General features: G+C 38.2%; 1 protein-coding gene across 2 annotated transcripts; it reads right to left on the bottom strand.

The window, feature by feature from the left end:
- Positions 1–14,084, bottom strand: EMC7 (ER membrane protein complex subunit 7). 2 transcript variants are annotated; one of them, XM_034993908.1, is made up of 5 exons: positions 13,780–14,084; positions 9,695–9,814; positions 4,680–4,818; positions 2,882–2,962; positions 1–464 (listed from the first exon to the last, which is right to left on the bottom strand). In XM_034993908.1, exons 1-5 carry the CDS (start codon positions 14,010–14,012, stop codon positions 312–314), a joined length of 726 nt encoding a protein of 241 aa, XP_034849799.1. In that variant the 5' UTR covers positions 14,013–14,084; the 3' UTR covers positions 1–311. The 2 variants fall into 2 exon arrangements, with proteins under 2 accessions (XP_034849799.1, XP_034849800.1); XM_034993909.1 differs by lacking the exon at positions 9,695–9,814 and having other exon boundaries at positions 13,780–14,067.
- Between the last annotated feature and the right edge of the window lie 987 nt (positions 14,085–15,071).

Below are 15,071 nucleotides of genomic sequence, written 5' to 3'. Positions count from 1 at the left end.
TGGATTAAGACATTTTAATATACATAATGTATAGTACTTCATATAATTTATTAATGTCATTTTCTATAGGACACTGTAATTAATTCAGTGACATCAATATTGACCTCATACAGACAAAAGATGAAAGCTGGGTTTTCTTGTGTACCATGTACAAAAACACGTGCTAAAGAGTTACCACACAGGACAGGTGTAAGAGATCAACTTTAAGGATGACTCAAGTTTACAGTAGTTGCTTCACACGGTTTCCCCTCAAGACTTCGATGCCACCCCAGTGATCCATGTTTGTGCAAATGTGATTTCCAACTGTCCAACTACCTCCTTTTGCCAGCCCCACTTTTGCCTGTTTTACTGCTGCCGCTGCTAGACTTGCCAGAAGATTTTGAAGAGAAGAGTCTTGTCATGAACTCAGAAACATCAGGCAATTCATGGTTGGAATTCAGCATATTCATCGACTGTTCCATCTCCTGCAAGAGGACAAAGCACAATAATAGGAAAGGCACTGGGATCCTTCAAGTCAGCTAACAACTAAGACTTCCATTAAGGAAGGAGAGGAATAGAACAAATAGAAGCTACTGGTTCTCAGCAATGTTCTACCCAACAGCCCTTCAGAAACTATGTTTCATACCTCCTTTATACTACTAAGCATTGTGATCCTTAATTAATGTCCAATAAATCTTGCATTGGGTTTGATCCAGCTTATGTTTTCATAAAGGGTATTTTCTATGATAATATGTGATCATATTCTTGCCATCTTATTTTATGTCTGCTGATTAAAATACTTTCTTACTGTTTTAATGTTTTTTTAAACTCATACTTTCTTTAGATGCATATAAAAAAGAGTATCAGTCTTTAATTATATAGTAAGGTTATCAGAAATGTTCGGAAAATAACTACGTATTTCCAACACTTCATTCCTAAGGCCTTAGTAGTAAAATTTGTGAATACTATTATGGCTTGAGTGACCTCAATCACAGCATCTAAAGCGAGCAATATATGTTACAAACAAATCACTGGCAGGACCTCATAAGGATTTGGCACTTTTATTTTGAGGTTTTGTCCTCTCTCTATTGAGCCAACAATCTATAAAGTACTATTCCACCTTCAATAATATTAGTGTAATATATGCTACATTTGAATTTTACATTAAATTCCAAAAGTGAATTTAAAATTGTATTAGGTCACACATTAAAAAAAATTGCAAATAGTGTATTATCTATCATTTAAAGTTGAACACCACCCGGATATTATTAGGCTTTCTCCCCAAAGGTAGAATTTATACATGGATTCTCGAGGAGAAAGTGTTTTTACAGATATGGCCAGGAAAAGAAACATTATAAGCATAAATCAAAACTGTTAACATGCTCTAATAATCAAGAATTAAATGTATATGGTAAGAGGTCTTGAGACCCTACAAAAATATCTCATCAACTCTTATTTTTGAATCTCTTCAATTCTGAAGCTCTTGAATAAAGAACTTTTTACACTGCTTACTATGTGCAAAGCACTTTGCAAGGAATGAACTTTTTGATCCAATGTGACCTCCAATGCTTCCTTCTATTGATACCACAGAGTTAAGTGGCTTAACAGATACAAGAATTACATAGGATATATACTTTCTGACCAACACTGAAGCAAAAATGTCAAATTTGACAATGAGACATTCTAAAATATCATAAAGCTGTCTTTAATCATGAAGCTTTTTCTCCTATTCCAGCTTGCAATAAATGCCTTGCCTTCTACAGAACTTAATCACCTACTACCTCAGCAAACATTTTATTTATTTATTTATTTATTTATTTTTAAGATTTTATTTATTTATTTGACAGAGAGAGACACAGCGAGATAGAGAACACAAGCAGGGGGAGGGGGAGAAGGAGAAGCAGGCTTCCCGTGGAGCTCGATCCCAGGACCCTGAGATCATGACCTGAGCCGAAGGCAGACGCTTAACAACTGAGCCACCCAGGCGCCCCATTTTTATTTATTTTATGTGTATCTTATTTTCCCATTTAAAACACACACTCTCTCACACATACACCCACAATCCTCTGATGGCAAGAAGAGGGTTTATAAATCCATGCTATTTCCTACATTTAACTGGATTCTGAGCTTGTTGACAACAGGGATGATATACAATTCATTTTTGTATCCCCAGTATCTATAACCTAGATATCAATTAACAAATGTTCATTCAGCAATGAATAAGGTGTCAATACATCAATGTATTACATACAATGGAAAAACCTGGAACTGAGGAGATTCTTGATGGTTTCCAGGTAGGAGAAAAATAATGGTTTAAAAAAATTCTGAAGATTTTATGGAAGCCCATATTTGAAAGAGACAAAGCAGTGGCCCTAAATTTGAAGCATCTTACTTGGCAACTCCCCCTGCCCATTGCCGAACCAGTATGATTTTGTGGTGAAGAGTCTGGAAGCCACTATTCTATTTTTCTCCCTTGGTTATCAGAATTTGTGTGTGTGTGTGTGTGTGTGTGTGTGTCTGAACACATAAACTAAATGTATACTCTGAAGAGTTTTATAAAATAAAGGTAAATCGTAAAAAGCTATCACTTTGCAAACTATATGGATTGGGACACCATCTCAACTATTTCACAACTGAGGCACAAAAAGAGTCGTACTAAGCAGAGTGTTTTAGCTATATGAAGAGACCCAGGATTTTATTAGGCAGAATCATCTGAATTTATCCGGTCCACTGGCAACAACTAATTAAATGCCAGGAACATGATACTATGTTAACATAACCTCTGAATGAATTTGGCTTGGGAATTAGGATAAAGCTGAAAAAACCCAAGCCATTCAGCCACAACAGCTGGTTCAGGTGTCAGAATATGGTTCAAAAACCCACACAGGGGCAGTCATCTTACCCGTCTCATGTCAGGATCACTTGTATTGACCACTTTGGGCAGAAGCACAAATATCAATAATGGAAGAACCATCATCATAACCTGTGGAAAAAAAAAAAATCCAGAAAATGTTTTTCCCACTTAACAGAAGAATAAAATCTACACTTAACAATCCATGATGAAATTAAAGATTCAAATGTTATATAGGAATAAAACTACCAGCACCACCTCAATTCTACTGACCCAGCCCTGTTGATATAAGGTGCTCCTCAATGTTTGACTACTGTAGAGTCTAAGAGCCTTATCTATGTAGGTTTGGACTTTAGAGACACCTCACTTCATATTTGTGCCACCTATCATTTTGCAGAGTTTACAATTTTATATAACACAGTTTGTTTGTGTTATTCACTTTCTTGAATCTGCAGTCTGGCATTAAGAATGATGATCCTGGGGGCGCCTGGGTGGCTCAGATGGTTAAGCGTCTGCCTTCGGCTCAGGTCATGATCTCAGGGTCCTAGGATCGAGTCCCGCATCGGGTTCCTGCTCAGTGCAGAGCCTGCTTCTCCCTCTCCCTCTGCCACTCCCTCTGCTTGTGCTCTTCTATCTCTCTGTCAAATAAATAAATAAAATCTTTAAAAAAAAAAAAAAAAAAAGAATGATGATCCCGATGGCCAGCTGGGATCTTTCCAGATGACTTCGTGGTTCTTGCAGGAAATATTACATTGACCCTCTAATTAATATACATCCTCTCGAGCCTGCAACATAGTACTAGGTGATTACTTTAACAGATCAGTTTTGAAAAATACCTTCGAAGCTTCTAGCACTAGGTATGTTTCCATGGAATTTCAGAAATGAGAACATGGAAGATATTTCTTAAAAAGCTTTGGAGTTTCATTGCTGATTTCTCCTATGTACTCTACCCTCCTGCTTCTTTATGCCTGATAGCAGATTCTAGGTACTAGTTATTCCTCTCAAAAAATGTACAATCCCCCAATATTCATGTTTGTGATTTAAATAGCTATCAGCAAGGAATATGATCACCACTTAGAAAATTTCAAGATAATAATTCAACTTCCAAAAGCAGGAAAAAAAGAAGTCAATTTGTTTCTAAAGAATGTATTTTTTTTTTAAGATTTTATTTATTTATTTGACAGAGAGAGGGAACACAAGCAGGGGGAGTGGGAGAGGGAGAAGCAGGCCTCCTGAAGAGCAGGGAGCCCAATGCGGGGCTCGATCCCAGGACCCTGGGATCATGACCTGAGCTGAAGGCCGACGCTTAACGAATGAACCACCCAGGAGCCCTAAAGAATGTATTCTATTAGTGTTTTATTATTAGTGGACACCATAATATCAGTTTCATACCAAGTATTTAAATTATCACAGAATAATTTCTCTGTTTACTACACACGTGAAAAAAGGAGAAAAACACTTAGTCAAGCCATCAATAGAGGCTGATCAATAAATGATGGCACATCCATCAGTGAACTAATATGCAGGTAGTATGAAGGATGAGACTGCTAACTACACATGTGACTTACCACATACTCTTATTCCATCTGCATTTTAAAACACTTCATCATAAGTACTTATCCCATTTCTGTTGCACATTTCATTGTCAAATCAACCATGCAATTCTCACTACATTCTTTTCATTATTATTCCCAAAGCTACTATTTTCCTGAAATCAGTAAACTATTTGCAATTATCCTTTCGTCTAACAATCTGACCTCCTTTCTTCCTCACTGGGGTTAGACATTTTCAACTACCTGGAATCAAATTAGAGATTAGTAAAGATACTTAATTGTAGCATGATACATACCATTGGGTTCATTAGAAAGTCTGTCCAGCCCCATGATTCCCTTTTAATAAAGTAAGAAGGTGGGCCTGAAGATTTCATTTGGAGAGGATAGGGCAGTCTGACCACTTCTGATGTTTTGATGTAATTCACGTATCTTGCTCTGATAAAGCCAGATGAAAAAAGCATCACTAGTTTTATCAAGAACATTACTAGTTAAAAGAATTACTCATAATTTTTATTTTTTTTATTTTTATTTATTTATTTTTTAAAGATTTTATTTATTTATTCATGAGAGACAGAGAGAGAGCGAGAGAGAGACAGAGGCAGAGGGAGAAGCAGGCTCCCCGCGGAGCAGGGAGCCCAATGCGGGACTCGATCCTGGGATGCGAGGATCATGACCTGAGCCGAAGGCAGTCGCTTAACCAACTGAGCCACCCAGGCGTCCCAAGAATTACTCATAATTTTTAGCAGTACCTTTAGCTTTTTCCAAAATCCTTTGGCATCTAAACTTTTGATCTTAAAAATCTGATCCAAGTAGCTTTATCTATATTTCTAAGGTATTTAGCAACATGTAGAGAAAGAACACTAGACTTGAAATCAAGAGACCTAATTTCTAGCTGTGGCTCTGTCACTACGTAGGCCTGTGGGATTAGACACGTTCTTCTCTGGTTATATGAAAAGTTCTTTTAGAATTCCTCTAGCTCTACAACTCTTTCATTATATTTAATAATAAATTAGTTTTGTTACAAATGTACAAAAATGCTGGATTTTACTTTGATTGTCGGCATTAATAAACACACCCAATTTTCAAGTCGATTTTGCAGGAAAAAATCCTGCAACAGTGCCACAGGTAACACTGCATCTTCACCAGAGATGCCACTAATTTTAATTAAAACGCTCACCCCTATTCACACATGTTCCAGTTTACTTTTTGAAAACTGCCTCCCCACTGCTCACTCATTTCCTTTCAGAACTTCTGTTTGACACCTGTTCAACCTTTTCATTCTCTACTCGGGCATCTTGTTAAATTCTTTCACAGTGTCCATTCCGTTATGTGTACTGGATTCTGGGTAAGTTTTTTTTGATCCATCTTCCAGTTCATTAAACCTCTGTTCAGTTGCTTAACACATGCATTGAGTTATGTATTCCAAAGCCTATATTTATTGGAGAAGTTCTATTTTATTTCTTCTTTCATAGATCTATGGTCTATCTTTGTAGTATCTTACTCTTACAGCAATACATCTTTTGTTTTAGCATTTAAATATACTTTGAACTATTTCATAGTCCATATCCAATAATTTTATTATCTAAGGTTCTTTGAGGTCTAATGCATCTGCCGATTCAATGTACATTGTTTTCTTGGGTATTTGGTAAGTTACGTACTTTATTTATGTATGGGCCTGGACAGAGAGTATCTCCCTGCAGAGAGATTATGCATTTGTCTCCACCAGCAGTCCAGGATTATGACCAGGGATGATCTTATTAATTGCATGGCTTGAAAGTTTCTGGATTATGCAGGAAGTAATAAATTCACACCCCAAATTTCAATGAGGGTAGGACAGCGACTATTAAATTTCAGGAGAGATTTTTCCCTCCAAAAGGCCAGGGCCAGATTGGGAGCCTAATCTTTTGGATTTTAGTGCCAAGGGTCAAAGGGGGAATCAAGTCTTAGATCTAATTCTGGCTCAAAGCAAGCCTAAGGCTTACCTCTTGCCTACATACTGCTAATAAAATCTAAGCATTTTCTTTTTCTTTTTTTTTAAGTAGGCTCCACGAACTTAGATCAATACCTGAGCTAAGATCAAGAGTCAGATGCTTAACTGACTGAGCCACCCAGGTGCCCCAAATCTAAGCATTTTGGTCAGAATATCAAAACCCCCAGGAGGGAAAGTGGTTTATAGTTTGTCCCCCAAGGACTTCCCTTACTCCTCTGGCAGCTATACATTTAAAAGGAAATGTTTGTCATATGACCAAGCATGCTTAGAAAATATTGGTCAAGGGTGCCTGGGTGGCTCAGTTGGTTAAGTGACTGCCTTCGGCTCAGGTCATGATCCTGGAGTCCCGGGATCGAGTCCTGGATCGGGCTCCCTGCTCGGCAGGGAGTCTACTTCTCCCTCTGACCCTCCCCCTCTCATGCTCTCTCTCTCTCTCTCTCTCTCAAATAAATAAATAAAATCTTTAAAAAAAAAATATTGGTCAAGAATATTAGGATCTTATATGAATCCCCATCTGCTCTCTATTCTGTCCCACCCACAATTATTAAAATAATGGCCTTGTTTTTTACCTATGCTTCAGGCATCCAATCATCAGGAACGGAACTGAGAATATGAATCCCACTGCTGCAAACAGGCTAAATGCTAAAGCAGGAAGTACTCTTTACCCAAAGCAAAAAAGCTTTATATAGAGAAAAATATTTCCACTTGCTTACTCAAAATTTAGAGCAAAAGTAAATAAAAATAAATTATAGTTTCTAATAGACAAGTATCTCCTTTTAACAACTCTCATTTCCTCCAGTATTTAGTGTTTTTGATATTTATGTATGTATTTATTTATTTATTTTTAAAGATTTTATTTATTTGACACAGAGAGAGAGAGAGAGAGATCACAAGTAGGCAGACAGGTAGGCAGAGGGAGAGAGAGAAGCAGGCTCCCTGCTCAGCAGGGAGCCCCTTGCGGGGCTTGATCCCAGGATGCTGGGATCGTAACCTAAGCTAAAGCAGACGCTTAACTGACTGAGCCACCCAGGCGCCCCGTGTTTTTGATATTTAAAAAAAACCTGTTAAATGTGTATATAATGTATAGTGTAATCTACACACCCACCCATCTCCAAGCTTACAATTCTAAAATATATAAAAAGTCATTAAGTCCTTTAAAATTTTACATACTATAGGATTTTATCTATATATTTTCTTATGAATCTTTATGCCTCTAAAAAGAAGTGAGAAATTTGATACCTAATGAGGTTCATCTACTTTGAAAAAAATCCATTTATTCTATCAAAGAATATTTATAAACATATTTACAAGACATTACCTTCAATTCAAGCTTTACCCTTGCTCTAAATAGCTAACAGCAAGAAATATGATTAGAATTTCGACAAACTAGACTATTCTAAGACAACAATTTAACTTCAAAAATTGGGAGAGGGAGTAATTTTTTTTTTTTTTTAAGATTTTATTTATTTGCGAGAGAGAGAATGAGAGACAGAGAGCATGAGAGGGAGGAGGGTCAGAGGGAGAAGCAGACTCCCTGCTGAGCAGGGAGCCTGATGTGGGACTCGATCCTGGGACTCCAGGATCATGACCTGAGCCGAAGGCAGTCGCTTAACCAACTGAGCCACCCAGGCGCCCGGGAGTAATTTGTTTTTAAAGTTTATTTTTAGTGGCATCATTATATTAGGTTTGTTTTCTTTTTAATTTAATTTTATTATGTTAGTCACCATACAATACATCATTAGTTTTTGAGATAGTGATCCACGATTCATTGTTTTCGTATTAGTTTCATGATAATATCAAGAATTTAAATTATAATCATCTCTGTTCACTACACATGTTAAAAGAGGAGAAAGAAAACCCTACCTGTCCATCAGTAGGCACTGGCATCAATGGACTAATATGCAGCTGCTATAAAGAATGAGACAGCTCTATGTGTGACTTACTCTATGTGAATTACAGCATATTTACATATTGTACTTTTATCACTTTCAATGTCCAAAAACAAAAGGCAAAGAAAGAAGAAAAACATTTTAGGCGCAAACACTAACTGAAATGTAAATATTATGGTACCAACTGAACATATCTCTTATGTCAGCTCAAGTTGGGGTCTATACAAATCAACCTAAATATTCTCAGCACATACCAAAAAGGTGAGTAATAAAACAGAGCTCCTCAAATCCCAAAATTATTTTTGCCTTTGTAAGACCTATGCTTTATTACTGTAACATGGAGTTATTTTGTGATAGCTCAAAGAAGAGACATTAGCATTCAAAATTCTTTCATATTTGTCACCATACTTCAATAAAGCTAGAAAAAAATAAACAAATAAATAAAATTGTTTCATATACTTCCTGGTCAGATTAGACCAAAGAGAATACTACTAGTATGGGACAATAAAAAAAGTAAGTAAGTAAATAAACTGGGGATAACAGAAGGAATAACTGTGGACATCTACACAACGGATTCCAACTTCAAATGGATTTGTGGTATTCTATATTCACAGACTGAATTAGTCCAGCATTCTTTTCACCTCAACTTCAAAGCATATGTTCATCTACTTAAAAATTATACTGTGCTTTTTTCTTTTCTTATCATGATCCTCACTTTGAGATGAACTACACAATGTAATCTATTGTTTGCCCAAAAAATACTAAATTTCCGTTGTACACTAAATATTTCAGAAAGGAAGAACTGTAGAAATTTCTAGGTCAATACAACTATTAAGTAGGTATTATCAAAATATCCCAGTGAAAAACAGGTGGTGAATAATATTTCTAATTTAGAAAGGTTAAATTATTTCCCACTCTAATAATCATATTTCCTTTTTTTTAGGATGTCTTTTTTTTAAGATTTATTTGTCAGAGGGAAAGAGAAAGAGATCACGACCTGAGCCGAAGACAGACACTTAACATATTGAGCCACCCAGGCACCCCAATATTTTTTCAATTATAACTTCCACAGGGCTTTTGCCCTCATAGTAGATAATCTTGCCTCTTCTCTATTATAATCATATTATATTGATTATATATAATCATAAAATCGTATTAGAGCTTTAAAATAAATTTTAAGGCAGAGCAGGAGGAAGTTCAACTCTGCAATATTACCAATGCTCATATTAAAATAAGGATATTTTGGGGGGCCAGAGGGGAAAAATTTTAAAAATTAGGGTATTTTTGTAAAAAATAAAAATAAAAAAAGGATATTTTATGGGATACCTAGTTTAAATGAGAAACTTTTCAACCCTAACTATAAATTCTAAAAGGAATATAAGAGGTATTCAGTAGACTCGTCTTTTGTAAAAACTAAATCAGGTGCCCTTACCTCATTTTTCCTTTTGAAGTGATATCTACTCGGACAGGATCAAACCTGTAAGCTGGAGATATAACTTCCACTACATAAGATCCAGAAGGTATATCATGAACCACAAAACTCCCATCTGTCCTGGAAGAATGAAAATCATATTTAGACACTTCTGATCAACAGCCTGCTTTTTTCTTATGTTCTAAATCATCTGTTAACTCCCAAATCAACCCCCCCCAATCGAATGAAATAGAAATTAACAACAAAAAGTCCCCAGACTGACAATTGTCCTCACACTTCAGCTTCCATAATCACACAGAAACTGTTCTGAAAATACCCCAGAGAACTCCACAGGAGCAGGGAATCCTGACATAGAAAGTACTTCTAATTCCTTTATGGGATAGTTGATAACAGGAGCACAGTCTCAATTTTGAAGCTATGTCTTCATTCAAGAGAAATTATCAATATACATTATTACTACATTAAGGTTCCAGTTTTGCCAATCCCCTGCAACAAGAACTTAATTAAAAATAAACGGCTTTTTTTCTAGTTTTTGCTTGCATTTTGTTGTCTTTCTTTCTAACAAGAAGGTCATCAAGTACCATTTGTTCCACTTGTTACAAATAGTTCCCATTTACTTTGGTTACTTTTGTTTGGATATATGTAAGTTTCACAGGTTTATGTAGTCAAAACTATCTGCCTTTTCCATACTGATGTCTTCTAAACCTAGAAAACCATCCCACCAAGAGCGGATAACTTCAGGTTCACAGATCCAAATCAATTTGTTTTGATAATGAAAAACTGACATCTGAGGAAAAAGAAGTTTCTGTTTCAGGAAAACAAATGATCCTAAAAGGATCTTCTTTGTCAGAGAAGTCCCAGGATCATAATACATTAAATAATGCTTCTTAAATCACTGGGCTCTTTCCGAGCAGCTGGGTGGCTCAGTTGGTTAAGCATCTGCCTTCAGCTCAGGTCATGATCCCAGGTCCTGGGATCGTGTCCCAGGTCAGGCTCTCTGCTCGGCGGGGAGTCTGCTTGTCCCTCTCACTCTCCTCTGTGCTCATTCGCTCTCTCAAATAAATAAATAAAATCTTTAAAAAAAATCATTAGGTTCTTTCACAGCTAAAGGAATAATTGATTCTGCCACATCCACAATATTTACTAAAAAATAACAGGAAAAGATATTCCTTGCTCCTTCAAAGTACACACTGAACTAAAACAGAATTGAAATGTAAACATCAAGTTAACTTATTCCTGGGCTGGATGTCTTCACTGGCCCTTCACACCCACTCACCACCCTTCAACTCTTTGTAGACTGGAGGAAGGAAAGAAAATGAGCTTAGTGTCCCCCAGCTCTCTCCCTGAGAGGCCACCTCTGACTTGCTGTGTCAAGGGACATTGCTCCTCTCAAGGCAGTCCTTTCTTCCCCTCTAGGTCCCAGGAACCTTTACCTCCCCCACTTCCTTCAGGCTTAGAGGTAATAGTAGCCTTGAGGTTGTAAACTCTAGAGTACTGTACAATCTGGTTGTTTCCCTACACCATGACTACAATGTTTAATCCTTTCCTTAGACTTTCCTTGAATTATTCTAATTTGGGTGTCTTCTGCTTCTTGATGGGACCCTCAGTGAACAAATTTCAAAACTTTTCTAGATCCAGAAAAAGAATTAAACTAATGACTGTGGACTACAAGCAACAGCAGAAGTAACTACCCAAAGGAAAAAGCAAATCTATTTTTCACCATAAGGTAAATATTTTATTTTAGAAAGATAACATATAAATTTTATAATGAAATTTTAAAACTTGGCTTTAAAAATGTACTCTGCAATATGTAAGCTTTGTTGGATCTTGATTTGAAAGAATTACATAAAGCATTTTTGAGATAAATGAACTGGGTATTAGATGAAATTGTAGCATTATTACTTGTTTTATTAAATCAATAATGGTATTGTGGGGGTTTTTTAAGCCCTTACCTTTTAGAGACACATAATAATGCTTTTTCAAGGGAAATTATATTTAGGGTCATATTTAAATATTCTAGAAAAAAAATAAATGCTGTACAGAGGAGACTCAAACAGAACAGTAGATTGTGATGTGATGGGTACCCAAGTATTCACTATTGTTTATTTTAGTGTATGTCTGCAATTTTCCATAATAAAAAGTTTCCAAAAAAGGATAGTGCATAATCTTCTACATGAAAAAATTGAAAAACACCTAAATGTCCCCAAACAGAAGACTGGTTAAATAAATTACGCTTTATATACACAGTGATGAGGGCAAGAAGTGGCATGAAGCATCCTCAGTCAAAACTGCCCTCATCTGTATTAGCCAAGACCCAAGCCACCTCCAACAAGGCGAACTGTAAGTCAAAACTGCATGCCAGGGCGCCTGGGTGGCTCAGTTGGTTAAGCGACTGCCTTCAGCTCAGGTCATGATCCTGGAGTCCCGGGATCGAGTCCCGCATCGGGCTCCCTGCTCGGCAGGGAGTCTGCTTCTCCTTCTGGCCCTCCCCCGTCTCATGTGCTCTCTCTCTCTCATTCTCTCTCTCAAATAAATAAATAAAATCTTAAAAAAAAAAAAAAAAAAACCCTGCATGCCAGTTATGCATAACAAGTACAAGACAATATACTATCCCTCTTACAACAAGTTTCCTACCATAAGTTCCTCATATTAATTCTTAACCTTTCTACAAACAAATGGAAGAACAGGAAATGGTATCAGAAACTGCTCACAAAATATTAACTGGAAAAAAAAACAGATTACAAAGTATTATATATTGTATTCTACTATTAAAAACAGGTCATATGATTACAAAAAGGCTGTAAAAATACAATAAAATGTTAAGTCTTGTTATCCCTAATTTCTTATTTACGTTTTCTTCAATAAACATATTACTTATACATTACTTTAAAATAAAAATAAATGCTTTTTAAAAGAATTGAATACTGCAGAAAAGAGAAGCCAAATGGTCAATTTAGGCTAATTTCCCAAGGTCTGAGAGTTTTTTCATTAAAACATCATTACTTGGGGCAAACCCTAAAGAATGCCCTAACGACAGATTTGTAAAGACAAATAGTATTAAAAGACTAGCGTCTCATTATCTATTAATCTGAAATTCAAATTCTATTCAACAGCACCTGGATGATCTGAATACTTGCAAATCCGATTTAGAAGTAAACATCCAAATTTAAGATGTCTGGGTTTCAAATACCACTTGCTGGTATACAAACCTATCAGAGAAACACTTTCTTTCCTAAATATTTTCTTTCAGTTCACAGTTTCACCTCCCCAGTAGCCACTGAAAGACTTAAAACATCACATTTGTGCCTAAACATCTGAAAAGCAGGCTGCTGCAAAACTGGAGTGCTAATAAATTCACCACATTCTTTAATATAGACTGAAATCCCATTTTTGCTAATAACTAGAAAAGACAGAAGCATGTAAGCAAATGTGGAGAAACCCCAGTCTCACACAAACGGTACTGTGATGTTGCAAACCCCTCGATGAATTCAACTGTAAAAAAGAACAACAATCCCAACTCCAGGCAAAAAAAAAGAAAAGTGCTTTGATTAGGGACTTCAGGGCCCATTAATTTGAGAAGCAGCAACATTAGCCTCCCAGTCTATGCCATCATAGGAGTCCTTTGGGTTTTAAGAATTCCCACTTGCTTAGCATCTTTTTACACAACATCAAGCTGCCAAAAGACTGGAGTGAATGCAAAAAGTGGCCAGATTCTAGAGAAACCAAATGAGATGCAACGGAAAGAATTCAGCATAAAACAAATAAGGGGTCCACCTGTCTCCCGGGTCCAGGAGGGGTCGACCCCTACAAGGCAAAAATGGAGTTGAAGAAAACGGATCCCACTGCTCCGGCCCTGGGGCAAGCACCTGCCGCTCTCATTTCTGAGGTACAGGGAATGGGTGATGGGGAGAAGAGGGGAAAGCGTCGGGCTGCTTCCCAAGGTCTCCCGGCAAAGACCGCTATTGGAGCCCACCCTTTCACCCTCCGACAGCGACGTCGTCAGCTCTTGACACTTGGCTCTCCTATGGGGAATTCCCTTCCGGCTTCCACGCCAACCGCTTTCCCGCTGCCCGTAAGATGCTCACTTAAGGAATCCGACATGCTCTTCTCCGTCTACCAGCACTCGGGCCGCCGAGATCCAGTCCTGGGGCTTCACTCCTGGAACAACCGCACGTCCCTCAATCTTGAAGCGATCTCCTATGCCGACCCCAATCCCGCCTGACCCATCGGCAGTAGTCCCAGGCAGCTCCGAGCTCTGGGCATCCCCTGATAGCAACAGCAGAAGGACGGAAAAGCAGCCCCAAAGAGCGGCCGCCATGACAGCAGCTCTCAGCGGCCAGGCCGGCAACCCCGGAAGCCCTCCCAGCCTCCTAGGTGTCGTCGGCGCCGCCGCCGGCCGATGTCGTCATCACTACGCGCCGTGCGAGGCGGAAATGAGGCAAGGTACGGCTGCGAGCTCCCGGCGCTCGGGATTGGAAGGCGGTCTGAGGAAAGTGTCAAGTGCCTCTGGAGGGGGCCGCCCACAAAGCGGAAGCGGTGAGGTGTGTGTTGCTGTGCCCGCCGCGATCGCGCCTGAGTAAAAGACCTTGAGACCGAAAGCAACGCTGATCTGAAGTCGTATCTGCAGATGAGGCTCCGGCTTCAGGAGAAACGGGTCCAGAAGAGAGCGTTTAAAAACGTTTTAGAGATTCCCCAAGACGTATGAGATGAAAAGACTCCCATTGGTGTGTTTAAAGGAGATAATGTCTCTGTATAGAAAATAGCTGGAAAGATACATGAACTGTTTACTAAGGGTTGCCTCTGGTGAAAAGGGAAAGAGTTGAGGGACATTTATCTGGCACGACACCATTTGTTCTGTTTTGAATGCTTTCCCGTGAACACAACGTTAGGGATGGGAGGACCTGCCAATCCTGATTGTGGGGACTAAGCCAGGATTTCAGAGATCACCTCCAATCTTTTCATTTTCTTGATAGAAAGGGAAGTGACTTGCCCAAGGTTTCTGTTGGCTATAAACGTTGTCCTCTCGGAACCAATCTCTGATGACAAATCTCTACGGAAGATTATCGAGGGAAATGCCCTGTGAACTCTTAGACTTAGCCTCCCAAAGAAAAATAACAAAAAAAGGGATACGAGAGCCAAGTCGTCTGAGCCTCTGGCAAGGGGTAGAGACGCAGCACCTGGGGCCACACCATACTCTATATTCTGAGCATCAGCAACGGTCGGTTAGGGTACTTTGTCTCCGAAGGCAGCCATTTCTTCACAGTTGATAGCAGAGCTACTGTAAAAAGATTATCATGTGCTACAACCCTACCCACTACCACCACCCGTCAAAACTACACTAAACTATGAAGTAAACTTTCACTTTTCTAAAATGATA

This window comes from Mirounga leonina, unplaced genomic scaffold (assembly GCF_011800145.1).
Source record: "Mirounga leonina isolate KUSES-001 unplaced genomic scaffold, KU_Mleo_1.0 Mir_91, whole genome shotgun sequence".
NCBI classification, from domain to species: Eukaryota; Metazoa; Chordata; class Mammalia; order Carnivora; family Phocidae; genus Mirounga; species Mirounga leonina.
This window is presented reverse-complemented; position numbering and strand designations above follow the sequence as displayed.

Coding starts and splice junctions, on each gene's coding strand:
- EMC7 (XM_034993908.1), bottom strand. CDS start 14,012: ATGGCGGCCGCTCTTTGGGGCTGCTTTTCCGTCCTTCTGCTGTTGCTA. Junction 9,815..13,779: donor GAGCATGTCGGATTCCTTAA/GTGAGCATCTTA, acceptor TCATTCTTCCAG/GACAGATGGGAGTTTTGTGG. Junction 465..2,881: donor GTGATCCTGACATGAGACGG/GTAAGATGACTG, acceptor GTCCTCTTGCAG/GAGATGGAACAGTCGATGAA.